Source organism: Silene latifolia, chromosome 1 (genome assembly GCF_048544455.1).
Source record: "Silene latifolia isolate original U9 population chromosome 1, ASM4854445v1, whole genome shotgun sequence".
Classification (NCBI taxonomy): Eukaryota; Viridiplantae; Streptophyta; class Magnoliopsida; order Caryophyllales; family Caryophyllaceae; genus Silene; species Silene latifolia.
This window is the reverse complement of record NC_133526.1, coordinates 86689149-86703677: the sequence shown is the minus strand read 5'-3', so window position 1 is coordinate 86703677 and position 14529 is coordinate 86689149. Positions and strand designations below refer to the sequence as shown.

The window sequence follows — 14529 nt, the reverse complement described above, 5'->3', positions numbered from 1 at the left end:
CCTAATCCGTTAGATAAAGCTCATTCTGAGGCTTGATAATATTCATCCGAACCTATATCCTTATCCTAGCCTACATCGAGTGCTAAGACCGACTCAAACAAAGGTGGCTTCATTTGGACTTAGTTAAGACCCGTAAGAAACCGACAAGATGACAACTTGGTTGATGGGTGGATTGAATCCCTTATTCTGAAGGACTGCCTACGTATTCGCGTGGAGCGAAATCAAATCCGACGTAGTTCGATCAAGGTGCATTAAATTGGCATTTTGATTGTGTGTACACACTCGAAGGTTTCACCTAAGGTATCATGTCATATCCCATTCTAGCCTGTAAAGTACCGTTAAATCCCGTGTTTGGGGTTAGGTGTAAAAGGCTTGGATCTTTTGGGATGTGGAGCTTGGTAATAACAAGTTGGAATGGTTAACCATCATTCTGAATGTTTATTTTGTGGTGCTAAGGCCAAGGGCTATGGCTGCTGATGTGGTTGGAATGGGTGTCTCGGGTTTGATGAACCACGAGTGCAAATGGGTTAGAAAAAAGATTTGGGTTCAAATTTCCATGTCTGGACCCTAAAGGCTGGGTTTAACAACACAAGCGGAATAATTCTCAAAATTCCCGACTATCCCTTTGCAACTGTCTCAGGAAGGACTTAGAGGGTAAAGAGGTTACTACTTATGCTTTTGGGCTTCGCCCATTGAACCTCAACTATGGGTACTTGACTTGAATTCTGGCTTCCGTAACTTCGACATTCAACCAAAAAACATTCTGCAATAACTTCAACATCTTTTTTCCTTTTTTTCTTTTTCTTTCATCTTTTTTTCATTTTTCTTTTTTTTTTTCATTTTTTTTTCATTTTTCCAAATTTTCTCCTTTTCTCCTTTTTCATTATTTTTCATCTTTTTTCTCTCTTTGAAAATGATCTTCTATTCATTCTCTTAGTCATAAATGGATACACCTTAAAAACTGGGCTTCGCCAACTAATTTGGGTAGGAACTAACAATTCCTTGTTAGAACGGGTTGATATATTCTCTCTTCGAGATGGGATGATTTTGTTGGGGAAAAGGCTTGCCTTCCATCATCGATAGGGGAAACAAGGAGCTAGTCCGGGTTTGTCATTGAATCATCTAAAAGCTTGTCACAAACATTGGTTCAGATGAAGGTTTTCTACCCCAGACATGGAATAGGTAAAGGAATCAAACACGGGATCCTAGTGTACCTTACATTTTGAAACATGACATATTTCTACCCCAGGGATTCCTTTGAGTGTGTTGTGCGTTTTATCATGTTTCCAGAATGATTGAGGACTGAAAACAAGACATATTGGGAAACGAAATTGCAACCTTTTATTGGAATGGCAAAAGCTTAACAGACTCGGAAGAACGATTCCTAGGACACACCTTAGGTCATCGCGGAACAAATGACTCGACTTCAAGAAAAGAAAGTCCTAGACTCGACTCGACTAAGATAAGAAAACAGATCCGACTCATAATTTTCAAATCTAGTTTTGAGCTTTCCCTTGTTCAGCTTGTCAACTTTGATGCTCGGCTCTAGTCTTTGATCCCTTTGATGGTCTGCCTCCATCACGAGGTAGTCCTCTGAGGATCTACGCCAGTGATGAAGGTTGGTGAATTGAATTGTCCTTTATTAACTTCGTTAACGAGAGGAGTACATTCTAGAGCAAGACTCCCAACTTGAATTTCATTCTTCGGGTTTGGCAAGAATTCAAAGCAATCCACAAATATTTTCCCGTTGAACATCCCTTTCAAGTGACATGGGCGGATAAGATGGGAATAATCGATATTGTCTTCGACAGAAACAAAGTTGGCGTGATCGACAAATGAATTGGTGATGTTATTGGGTTTAACAGTTGGGATTGGGAGTGTTCCATTCTCAATCATGTCTTGGATTTCGTGCTTCAGTCGATAGCACCTTTCAGTATCATGGCCTTTCCCTTGATGAAAGGCACAGTAGGCATTTGGTTTATACCATTTACCTTGTTGATCAGTGGGAGGGTCCGGAGTTGGACCAATAGGCTTCAGCTTTCCTTGGGCTATGAGCCTTTGGAGAGCATATGTATAAGTGCATCCGATATCGGTGAATGCCCTAGGTGTTTGGCGCTGCGACTTCTTCGATTGCCCTTCTAAGAGATTGATGGCTTCATCAACATGGGCCGCTGCTTGAGCCTTGCCCTTAGACGATGACGCCCCTTGGTACCCTTTCGGCTTTTCACCTCGGCCCCCTTATGACATCATCTTCTACCTTTATCCCGATTCTTATCAATTCTTTGAAAGAGCCAAAATTCTGGTATTTAAGAGCATTGCGATAAACAGGTCGTAGATTCTTTACAAACTTATCTACCATTTCAACTTCGTCGGGCTTCTTGGCTAACTTCACGCTTTCAGCGCGCCATCTTGCAAGGAATTCAGTAAAGCCTTCTTTTTCTTTCTGTGTCATCACCTCCAATGTTCTTATGTTGGTTTGAATCTCGACATTATCAAAGATAGTGCTTGCGAGAACTCCACCGTAATATCTTGAAAGTGGGAAAGTTCTTAAGGTCAAGATTGTAGAACCACGCCTTCGGGTGTTCATCCAGAGATTGAGCGAAAATTTCAGAGAGCATTTCAGCAGGTACTCCTTTCAATGCTAAGTACCCTTTATAGGCCTTAACATGGTGGACCGGATCTTCTGTGCCCTTAAACTTTGGGATATCAGTGAGTACCATGTTTGTAGGCAACTTATCCTGAACTGGGGCATAGGCCCTAGCATTTTCATAGTGGATGTTCTTCCCCTGGGAGAGCTTCAGACGGTCTTCAATGAACTTGAACCGTTTCTCCAGATCAGTCACAGGTGGGGTAGATGAAGAGGAATATTCACCCAGCTTAGATTCGATCGCATCCATTCGGGTCATCATGAGGTTCACGGCCTCAGTGAGCTTGTTAACAGCATCTTCCATTGCTTGACGTCGGGTTTTTGGCGGCCTTTCTACAAGAAAACCCCGAACCGAGTCAATATTTAAAGTAAGAGCCCCTGCACACTTAAGGACACGACCCCAACTTGACTCAGACAAAAACTCGACTTGAGACTGACTAACCAAAGGTTCGACTCACGGTTGGATTTAGACATCGGTTCATTTTAGACTAGACAAAACGACATGACTCAAACTGTCATAACTCGATTCTAAACTGGACTTGGTGTGACTAAACCCGTGGTTGGGCTAACACAGCCCATGGGTTCGAGGGAAAACGTCCTAAAGGGCCTAGCTTGGACGTTTTTTGTGGACTATCCTAGACCAAAAGGTCGACCAACATGACTCGAAGCCCAAGAGGTGAGCTTGGGTGACCCAACAAGGTCGTGTTCTAGACTCTTAGAACGAAACACACCCGGCCTAACACGGCCATGACCCGGACACGACTTGACGCATTTCATGCTTGGTTGAGGTTCGAGAAACATTTGGATTGATTTTGAAAAATGAAGGATTGATTTGAAAATGAGATTTGAAATGGGCAGCATGCCGGCTATAAAAGCTCATTTTGGGCCGAAATTTCTAGTCCGATTTGGGCAGCGTTCCGCGTTTTTAAAACCATGCTATTTTGAAAATAAGTTGTTCAAAATTTCGGTTTTGAAAAGGACATGGGAATTTTCGAAAATAAAGACTCGGGAAAACACATTGCACATTGTCATTCTCATGTTATAAGGATGTATGCTCCTAGACGTCTCTAAGTCTCGGCAAGTCTTCTACAAGAAGGTCTATGCCCTCCATCCTTTTGCGGTCTTATAGAGCAAGGTGTCTTAAGGTAAAGTACCTAGAAGATCGTCCCCACCATCAAGAACCACGCGAGGCGAAGTGGAAGCGAGCAATGTGCGGCTTCACGGCATAGTGGGACGTCGCCCCCACGCATCACGAAGAAACGCCGGGACGGCCCGGCAAGTCCTTAAGGGTTTATGCATGAATCGTAGCACTATGAGTAATGTTTTACTTTCCAACACTTTCTTTTCAAGTTTCACCTCGGAGGAAAAGACCCTAGAAACACACTGTAACTAGTCCTCTTTTCCCAGTGAGTCGCCAAATGTGGACAAGGCCCTCGGGAAGGCTGCGTCCGCGGGATCCACACAGGCATAATCGACTCGAGGTTCTTTCGAATCGAATTAAGACAAATTAGAGTCGCCACGAAGTTTTTTGGGAACTTGGAACCGTTCAAGTCAACTTTACACCTTTCATCGAAAAGCATAAAGCCAATCGACTACGAGTGATTAAAGATAAAGACTTGTACCCTATATCACTCGATTTGAATGACTCTCGTAATCCAATGGTATTTAGACGGATCCACAAACCATAGATCTTGAGTAAGGGGTGAGGGTACGTGTTGGGAAGCCCATAAGGACACCCAACCCCGCCCGTCAATAACGGCCTCTACTAAGTCAAGTGTCGGAGTTCAAACAAGGTCATAGCTACTACGATGTATGATATGCAAACGTTGTTTTAACCCTATCATGTGACAACAATTTCTATGTCGTTTTAGATGCAACTAAACTAACTTTGTCAAAGTTGTAATTTAGCATGTGGGTTGATTAATCTAACAACATACAAAGCAAACAAGGCTTAAAGGGGGAATGGGGGAGCCGTTGGGATCTACCTATTACAAACCAGGCATTTCATGCCGACACAACAATAAATTAAAGATACAACTCGATCTAAATACAATTGCTACATACAACACTATACACGACAACATTACACGGCCATTTGGCCTAGAAAACCGTGCACAAGAGGGGTGACTCACGGCCTACATGACACACGGCCTTGGGTCACTCCTCGTGATGTGTGCTTTCGCTCAATCTCATCGAATTAGACATAGGGCCACGCGCCAAAGCATGCATTAGCATAAATCGGGCCATGTTGTTTTAAACAACATGCGATTTACTACGCTCTCACTTGCATTGGGGCACAACCGTCCAACCAAACAAGACTGAGGTTTTTAGAAATCATTTGACTCGATAAAGGAAAACTAATTACAAACAAATTACAAAACGCGACTCGAAGAAACATAAAATAATTACAAGTGACAAGACAAATAAAGAACGAACGATGCAAAAACAAACGAAATAGGAAAGGCCAAAGGCCACGGCCAAATCACGGCCCAAACCAAACAAGGTTACCCTAAGTCCTAGGTTAGGTTCATTAGTTAGATCAATTGATCGCGGAATGAGCTCGAAACAAATTAGAAAACTAGTTAGAAACGACGTTGATCGATTGGAAGGATGTCGCGCAAAGGTGTATTCTACACGGCCTACAAGGGGTCAAATTAGGTCAAGTTTACTAATTAAGTTAACTCATCGAGTGTTAATAAGAAGGTGATAATCACGCACTCTTATACTAGCGAGAAATTAGGTGAAAGAGAGAGATGCGTTCATTAAGTTACAGAATTGTTAATCGATTTTTAAAGCTATGTCGATGTACCCTAATGTGTCTAATTAGGTTATCAAATTGGTCTAATGTCATCTAAACGAGTTACATGCCAACAATCAGAGGTTAAACTAAAATACAACGGGTCCTAAGGTATGTCGAATTGGCCGAAATAACAAAAGGGGTCAAAAGCGAAGAGCGAAGTTAGAAATTCGTTTTATTTATGCCCTACCTTGAACACGAGGATATGTAAATGAGACGGGGTGTACGACCGACTGAAGTAGCGGTTTATTTTCCCATCTCAAGTCAACACGGGTGTTCATGGTGGTACTTTAACTCATACTCGGACTAACTAGTTTCATAATTAATTAGAACAATCGATAAACAAAACGAAAAACAAACAAAAACAAGACAATAAAAAACAAGCATAAAACAAACGAAATAAAAGGGAAAAGAGGAGGATTTGATGCACCCTCAACCTACATGTATCGTTGACACCGTCTTGGGTCGTAATCGATGGTATATTTTATCTCGAGAGGCCGTCGTCGACGAAGAAACAAAGCAACACGCGTTTTTTGACAAATCTGGACAGCAACTTTCAAACGATGATATCTCCCTCGTTTCACGACGAAAATTCGATTTAAAAGATGTTTTGAAAACTAGAAAGAGAGGAGAACAGGGATCTTAAAGCAACCTCTGCTTGTTTTGTGTTATTGGGCACGAAAAACGAGCACAAACAGAACTGGACAGACAAGAATAAACCGCGAAAACAGAGTGTATAACACTCTGTTTTTCGAGGGATTTCGTGTACTCTCAAGGGCAATTTGGCTCGTAAATCTTTGTCTAATGTATAGATGGATGTTATGTGGTTAATTAGGAACAAGAAACTCGAGTTTTGATGGAGGTTTGAGGGAGGAACGAATTGTTTTTCGAGGAGGACACACAAACAGTTTCAGTTTGTATGTCGGTTTTGTGGAGGGTTTTTGAGGGTTTGTTTCTGAGGTTTAAAGCTTGTGAGTGATGGTTGGATGTATGGAGAACTTAGAGGAATGAATGTATGGTGAAGGGGTGGTATTTATAAGGAGTTAAAGTAGGTTAAAAGAGAGGGAGGGGCAATCGGGCTTCATCCGGTATGGCTGCTGTCCAGCAGCTTTTGGGAGGGTTTGAGAGGGGTTTTCTTGGTGATTAAGCTAGGATAATATGGGTAGGATACTAGGGTATGGGTTAGGGTTAATGGGTACGGGTCTTGGTGGTGTTTGGAGCGGGTTTTGGGCTCGGGAATGAGCTGCCAAAACAGGGGGGCTGCTCGTTTGTTGCGGGCTGTTGGGGGGTGTTTGGGGATGGAATTTGGGCCGTGGATAGGGGGTTCGAACAAGGGTGGATGGGTAGAGGCTTAGGTTGGTTAGTGTACTCGAGATTCGTGCCAATTCGTAAAGGAAACGGGCTCAAAAACCGAGCTAAAATCGAGCTCAAAAACACATGTTTAAAAACGAGTTTTCTTCGCTTTTAAAATCGATTTTTCAAATCAATTAATCCATTAAAATAAATGACTTTTCAAATCAAATATATTCATAAAATGATTTTTCAAATCGAATATTTATTTTATTTTCAATAAAATAAACTTGGGAAAGTAAAATTCAAAATAAATTAAATTGAAATCACTTTAAAAAAGCTTTAATTTAAATATCATTTAAATTAATAAAATGAACTCACTAAAAAACATTAATTTAAATATCATTTAAATTAATAAAATACTTCATCGACGACGCCCATTCTACCTCGTAAAACGAGCTCCAAATAATGACAATGACAACTAAAGAATACATGTGTCCTATCATCATCGGGTGTTTGTCGGGTTCTCTATAAATTCCAATATCGACGGATACGGGTATCTACACATATAAGTTTGAATTGTGATATGAAACGGGAGTGAAATGATTCCCCAAAAAATAAAATTAAAAGGAAATGGATAAGTGTGCTGAAATGACGAGGATGCCGATGTCGCCTCGAAATGCGTGCCCGTGGAATTAGGAAACTCGAAATATAGTAATTCGACGGAATTACCAAAAATAATAACCCATGCGAATAGGAAAGTATACTTTAAGGAATTAGGAAATGTTCAACGCGGAAAATCACAGAAATACAGCTGAGGAAGAGGCGTAGCAGGAGCTGCGTCTCTTTGAAGAGGCGCAGCAAGTGCTGCGCCCTTTCCTAAGTGTGTCCGTCCTGACAGATTTTAGGAGATAGCTTTTAGTATAAATATAAACGTCGATGGAGGTTTTACTCACATAATTCTTCCGTCTTTCTCCGTCTTATTATATAAAGCTCTCTAATTAATTATATCATGAATACTTTCGAAATTCGTCTCAAAGAATGGACAAATGAGTTCTCAGATGTAGAGAAACATGATATGGGTGCCTACAACTTTGGATAAATTTTGAGCTTGAAGGTAATTAAGGTTGTTAAACCGTTCTTGGATGCTTGTCTCGAGTACTGAGACCCGAACTATCACGTATTTGCCTTTCCTGGAGGCGATATCTGCCCATTCCCTGAAGAAATTGTTGTAATTGGTGGTTGGGACCCGGAACATTTACCTGCTATACCCTCTACTTCTCAAGGGTATAAAAACAAATTTAAGGATTTGCTTGGATTGACAAGAGCTGAGGTTGACCGTCTTGTGACCTCAAAAGGAGTCCGAATGCTTGATTTCATTGATCGATTCATAAATAGGGCAGATCCTACTATCTCTTATGTTGCGAGGCGGAGGGCATTCGGGTTTTGCCTACTGCATGTTTACGTCCTTCAAGGGCATGTTGATGAGGATATGAGAGGCGACCCTCGCTATTTGAGCCTAGTTGAGCAGATGGAGCTGTGCAGGAGCCCAGCTTGCCTGTGTTTAGGAGAGATCCTGTTGGGGTTAGATAACAGGAAAGCCAACCGCGACCTTCCTTATTTGGGAAGTCCCATCATTTTGAAGGTAAAAGAACACACTTTTCTTTCTCTCTTTTTTTTTTGTTTTTTCGTTTTTTCGAATACTAATACCTGCTTTTGGTAGGTTTGGCTTATGGAGCGCCTTCGATTGATCGAGCCCCCAGTTAATGTTCCTGCTTATTATGCTCGCTCAATTGCAATGAGGACTAGGCTTTACATGGTGGACTTTACTCGAGTCTGCAACTACTGGGAGAACAAGCTGAAGAGCGAGGATGGTCCCTTGATTAGATGGATCGTACCATGGTGGCATCTTAAATCTGTTACTGAAGTATCGTCCTTGGATCCTACCCGATCTGTGCGCACTCCTGGCTTGGAATTCATGGTATGTATCTTCCCAGAGAGACTGATGAGGCAGGTTGGATTTAAGCAGACGATTCCGAAGCTTGATACTGTTCCTCAGACTACCATGGCGCTTACTACTGAGAGCCGAAGAGAGTGGACCATCAAATGGGCTCAAAGAAACATGTGGTTCCTGAACTCTTCTGTTAGTGCACTATGCGTATCAGATTCCTACTTGCAGTGGAGGAAAGCTACTACTCCTAAGCAGCGTGAGAGACTAAAGAAACGTGAGCCTGTTGACTACAAGGTTCGTGATGTAGAGAAGGAGAAAGAGAAGCACTTGACCGAGGGAGAGGAAGAAACCGGATTTCGAGTTGTTCATCCATCGAAGAAACCGAAGACTTCTCCTGCCGTGGAAAAGGTGGTGAATAAGAATGGCAAGGCTAGACCACGAGAGAGACCGTTGGTGATTAGGTCTGAGATAGCGCAGGAGCGTCCGGACCGTGGTCGAGACAAGAAATATGATAAGAACGACAAAGGCAAAGGGAAAATGGAAGAATAGCCTAAGTCTTTGATATTATTTATTATTATTATTATTATTATTATTATTATTATTTTTTTTTTTTTTTGCAGAAAAGTTTTAGATCTTATTATTTCATCAAGATAAAACATTACATACAAGATCTTTGCCACCCTTTCCTACAAAGGAGACCAAGGAGGCCCCCTAAAAAAGAAGATAACCAACAAAAAGCCTAGGCAAAAGAGCCATACAGACGCAAAGAGATAGCACGTTTAATAACAATACAAAGAGAATCAGACGAGGACTTAGTCCCCTTAAAAATCCTAGAGTTCCTTTCCTTCCAGATGAAATGAAAAGAAGCCATCAAACTCGCCTTTTGGTTGCCAGTCCTGAATTCAGAGAGAAACGCCTGAACAATAGCATCCAAGGAGAAATGCAGAGGAAGGTGAACCCATGTAGCAATAGCAGCCCAAACTTGTCGAGAGTAAGAGCAATTAAAGAAGACATGGTGAAGATCCTCCATAGAAAATTCACAAAGCACACAACGATTAACCAAACATAAGCCACGGTTAATAAGCTTAGCCACAGTAGGAAGGCTATCATTCATAACCATAACACCAGTAAAAGAGTATTTAGGATGACAACCTTTACCATGAACAACAGGATGCCAAGGCACAGGCTCATGCCTATTTCTCACCAGATCATAGGCTGCATTTGTGTCAAACCGAGCATGATGGGTAAAAGTCTCAAGCAGCTGCATTGCAAGAGGAGAAGAACCAGCAACATTAAGAAGAAGGTCCTTCATCTTAACCACATTGTTCCAATACCAAGAATTTGAAATTGTTTCCTTAGCTAACCAAATACTCAGCCCCTTAAGGATATAAGTGTGAACCCACCTAGTCCAAATAGACTGAGGCTTATTAAACAGTTTCCAGACCCATTTTACCATTTGCGCACAATTCCAACTGAGAACTTCTTTTATGCCTATCCCCCCTCTAATTTTGGGGAACATAGTAATTGCCACTTAAGGAAAGTATGCCTACGAGTTCCATCAGAGATACCCCAAAGAAAATCCTTGCAAATCTTGTTGATTTTCTTAATGACCACCTTGGGAAATAAAATACTTGCCCCCCCAGAAATTGTTTAACCCAAAAATAATAGAGTTCACCAGCAAAGTCTTACCAGCATAACTCAGTTACTTGTTAGCCCAATGCTGAATGCTTGCTTTGAGTTTATCAAGCAGAGGCTGATACATATCCTGAGTAATGCGTGCATTGAACAAGGGCAAACCCAAATACCTGAAAGGGAATTTACCCTCACTAAATCCAGTGGCAGCCAAAATGAGACCCTTTACATCAGCTGCTACCCCTCCAAAATAGAGGTCAGTTTTAGAAGGATTAGCAACCAGACCTGAAAACAAACTAAACTGATCCAGACAGTCAGAAACAGCTTTGACAGAAGGGAGGTCCCCCCTAGTGAAGACAAGTAAATCATCAACAAAAATAAGGTGGGTAAGGTTCAACTGAACACACTTTGGGTGATAAGAGAAGTTCTTCACCTTAGGAAGAGTCCTGAGAAGCCTTGACAACACCTCCATACAAAGCACAAAAAGGTATGGGGACAAGGGATCACCCTGTCTGAGCCCACATTTACCAGGGAAGAAGCCTTGCACTTCACCATTTATCAGCAAAGAGTAATATGGAGAGGTGATACAAGCTATAACCCAGTCCACAAAAGTTGAAGGAAAATGGAGGTAGAGCAAACAGTCCTTAAGGAAAGTCCAATTAACAGAATCAAAAGCTTTCCTGATGTCTACCTTGAGTAAACATCTAGGAGTGAGATAAGCACGACCATATTTAGAGACAAGCTCATGAGCTAACATAGTATTATCAAAAATATCTCTATCAGCCACAAAAGCAGCTTGCTCTGGACCAACAATGGAGTCCAGGACCTGTTTCAGTCTATTAGCAAGAATTTTACTAATGACCTTATAAAACGTAGTACAACAGGCAATAGGTCTGTAGTCTTTGACAGTAAGAGGGGTATCCATCTTAGGGACAAGGACAAGCAAAGTGGAATTAGCAACCTTAGGCATAGAACAAGTTTGAAAGAATTCCAGGACAGCATTCTTAAAGTCCTGACCAACAACAGTCCAGGCATCCAAAAAGAATCCAGAAGAGTATCCATCCATACCTGGGCTCTTATTTCTGTCTATAGATTTCAATGCATCCAAGATCTCAGGCACTCTCACAGGTTGTGTAAGGGAGCCACATTGCTCTGGAGACACTGTATCTTGTAGAAAAAGATGGGAAGGCAAAGGAAATACAGGAGTAGAAGAGCCCAGGAGAGAAGAGTAGTAATCAAGGAACCCCTGAGCCACCTCATGAGAGCCAGTACAAATCTTACAAGCTGCATCAAGAATGCTCCCAATGTTGTTCCTAACTTTCCTGGCAGAAATCTTTGAATAAACATATTGAGTACTAAGATCACCAGACTGAATATGCTGAACTTTAGCCCTCTGGAACAGGATTTGCATCTCAGCTCGTTTAATCTGAAGATACTCCTGCACCAGAGTTCTCTCCTCCCTAAGGAGAGCAGAATCCATGGGAGAAATACTAAGATTATCCTGGCAGTGCTTAAGAGCTAACTTGCAACTAGCCACTCTGTCAGAGAGATTAGTGAAAGAGGAAGTATGAAGCTTTCTAAGACCACTCCTAAGCTGCTTAAGTTTCTGAAAAAGAGATATAATGTGCCCACCATAATAATGAGAACTCCAACTCCTGCAAACAGTGCTCTGGAATTGAGGGGAAAGAGCCCAACAGTTCAGATACTTGAATTTTGGTCTGCAGGGAGAAGCCATACCATCAATTTGAACCAGACAAGGGGAGTGGTAAGAAAATCCAGCATTCAGAAAAGTGGCAGTAGAACGAAAGCTAGCAAACCACTGAGGAGACACCAGAATCCTGTCCAACTTAGCCCATCTGAGACCATCACCCTGTTTATTGTTCCATGTAAAATGGCAACCAGTAGCAGGGTGATCCACCAGACTACAATTATCAATACACTGACTAAACTCATCAATGTCAGCAACCTAGACATGAGAAGAGCCCAGCCTTTCATCAATATTCAAAACAACATTAAAATCTCCAAACCATAACCAAGGCACTGAAACCTGAGAGGAAATGGACTGAAGATGAGACCAGAGCCCTCTTCTATCAAGCCTAGCATTAAAAGCATATACAAAAGTAACCTCCATTTGCTGTTGGGAAGCAATATGAAGAAGAGAACAGTGTATGTGCTGAGCTGACTTGTGAAGAACAGTAAGAGCAACAGCCACAGGGTTCCAAAAAATCCAAATACGACCATTATAATGCTTATCATTATTATGAACAAGTTGATAAGGAAGAAATCTACTACTAATATCCATGAGAGCTGTGTGCTTGACATGAGTCTCAATCAGAGCACCACAGTCCACCTTTTTATCCAGCAAGAGTTGGTGAGCCTCTTGCTGTTTTAAGGGGTCATTGAGACCCCTAATGTTCCATATTGTGAGGATCATGGGAGGCATGAATGTCTCCAGGATCCAATTCAAAAACCACAGCATCCTCAGTCTCACTGACAGAGTGCTCATCCTCAGTATCCAGTACAACAACCTCAGAAGAAGGCTCTGCAGTGTGATCAGGCTCAATAAGATTTCCATCCTGAAGTGCAGAGAATCTGTTGGTAAGTTTTATAGCAACAGTTGTCTTCACAGGAGATTTCTTCTTCTCAGGAGTTTTAGGGTTACTCACAGAAGCAGTTGAAGGAGCAACCACCTGCTGAGCATCCACAGTTTTCTTTGGCCTATAGACAGTCTTAGCAGTCTTAGGCTTACCAGCAGGATTGCATCTATCTTTGGTGTGCCTAACCTTCTTACAGGCAGTACAAAAGTGAGGCACTCATTCATAATAAATCTTCTGCAAGAGAGTGCCACGATAAGGGGATTGAATCTGAACTGCCTTTGGAAGCTCCTTAGAAAGATCAACATCTATTAAAACTCTAGCAAAGGCCAACTTGCTTTTGTTTGTGGTGTGTTCATCAGCACAAATAGGATTGCCAACAGCACTAGCAACCTTACTCAAGCCAGATTTCGACCAAAAACAAGGGTCAAGATTAGGAAATAGCACCCACACAGGAACATGAGTAACATTTAACTCGTCCACCACTGTAGGGCTCCAAGGGTTAAAGACAAGAGGGAATCCATTTACGTTCCAAGTATCTGAACGAATTTTTTCCATGTCTTCCGCACTTGCAAACCTGAAATAGTACCAGCCCTTTGCAAAGTACAGAATCTTTGGGGTTGTGATATGCGTCCAATACTTAGAAACCAAACTCTCAATTTGAACCAGCGTAGATTGCCTACCCAGAACAGTACCCACAAGAGTAGTCTGCCAGTATTCAACCTCTTTAACAATATCCTCTTCCTCAATACTAACCGAGGAGTCAATCACAGGGAAGAATGAAAGATTCATACCTTTAGAGGAATTCTTCAATACCTGAGAATAAGTTTTAGGAGCATTACCCACAGGAGGAATCGTCTTCGTTCCAGAAGTCGCCGCCGTCCCAGAAGTAGATACAGCCCCCTTTTGAGGAGCCTTGCCCGACGACGGCATAACAGTCTCATCAGGCTCATCTGTCACATCTTCAACAACCACAGAATTATGATCCACAGAAGCAGTAGGAACAGAAGGTTCCCCTGCCCTCGGCGGCCGGCCCCGGGCCATGGTTGCGATGCTAGGTTTCAGTCGCAATTTTGAGAGGATTTTAGAGAGGGATTTTAGAGAGAGGACCGGTCAAAACTATTATTATTATTATTATTATTATTATTATTATTATTATTATTATTATTATTATTATTATTATTATTATTATTATATGGTGGGGTTTTAGAATCCTAGCCTATTTATTTTAGCATTTATTTTATTATGTAGCGTATTATTATTATTATTATGGAAATTAATGAAATAAAAGGTTAAATGGTTATGAAACCGTTGTAATTTTCTTTTATTATTCTTGTCGAATTCCAAATGCATATGCAAATGTCCTTATATTTACATTAATAAAATAATGGGTTGTATCCTGTGAAGGATTGCCTACGTATTCATTTTAAAAATTAAATCAAACCCTTGCGCGTAGTTCAAGTAAATGTAAAAGAATAATTGTTCTAAGCAAGAGCTTATAATGAACTTAGAAAATAAGCATGAGCTTTACTTACTCTTAAAGCACAATTCAGTTTATTTGATGATATGAGGATGACGATTTGTCAAAATGCAAGAGCAAGGTGACATTAGCTTATTT

At 41.4% G+C, this 14529-nt stretch overlaps 2 protein-coding genes across 2 annotated transcripts; both read right to left on the bottom strand.

Moving 5' to 3' along the window:
- Positions 1-9424: 9424 nt before the first annotated feature.
- Positions 9425-10141, bottom strand: LOC141649913 (uncharacterized). Its single transcript, XM_074458582.1, has one exon. It carries the CDS (start codon positions 10139-10141, stop codon positions 9425-9427), a length of 717 nt encoding a protein of 238 aa, XP_074314683.1.
- Positions 10142-10387: 246 nt separating this feature from the next.
- On the bottom strand, positions 10388-13955 carry LOC141649902 (uncharacterized). Its single transcript, XM_074458572.1, has 4 exons — positions 13191-13955; positions 12789-13100; positions 12365-12700; positions 10388-12283 (listed from the first exon to the last, which is right to left on the bottom strand). The coding sequence occupies exons 1-4, from the start codon at positions 13953-13955 to the stop codon at positions 10388-10390; spliced, it is 3309 nt and encodes a 1102-aa protein (XP_074314673.1).
- Between the last annotated feature and the right edge of the window lie 574 nt (positions 13956-14529).

What these genes read in the sequence shown, in the direction of transcription:
- LOC141649913 (XM_074458582.1), bottom strand. Translation starts at nt 10,141, where the DNA reads ATGGTAAAATGGGTCTGGAAACTGTTTAATAAGCCTCAGTCTATTTGG.
- LOC141649902 (XM_074458572.1), bottom strand. Translation starts at nt 13,955, where the DNA reads ATGGCCCGGGGCCGGCCGCCGAGGGCAGGGGAACCTTCTGTTCCTACT. An exon ending in TTTCTAAGGAGCTTCCAAAG is followed by an intron (nt 13,101 to 13,190) that starts GCAGTTCAGATT and finishes GCCTGTAAGAAG; the next exon opens with GTTAGGCACACCAAAGATAG. An exon ending in GTGAGACTGAGGATGCTGTG is followed by an intron (nt 12,701 to 12,788) that starts GTTTTTGAATTG and finishes CCCTTAAAACAG; the next exon opens with CAAGAGGCTCACCAACTCTT.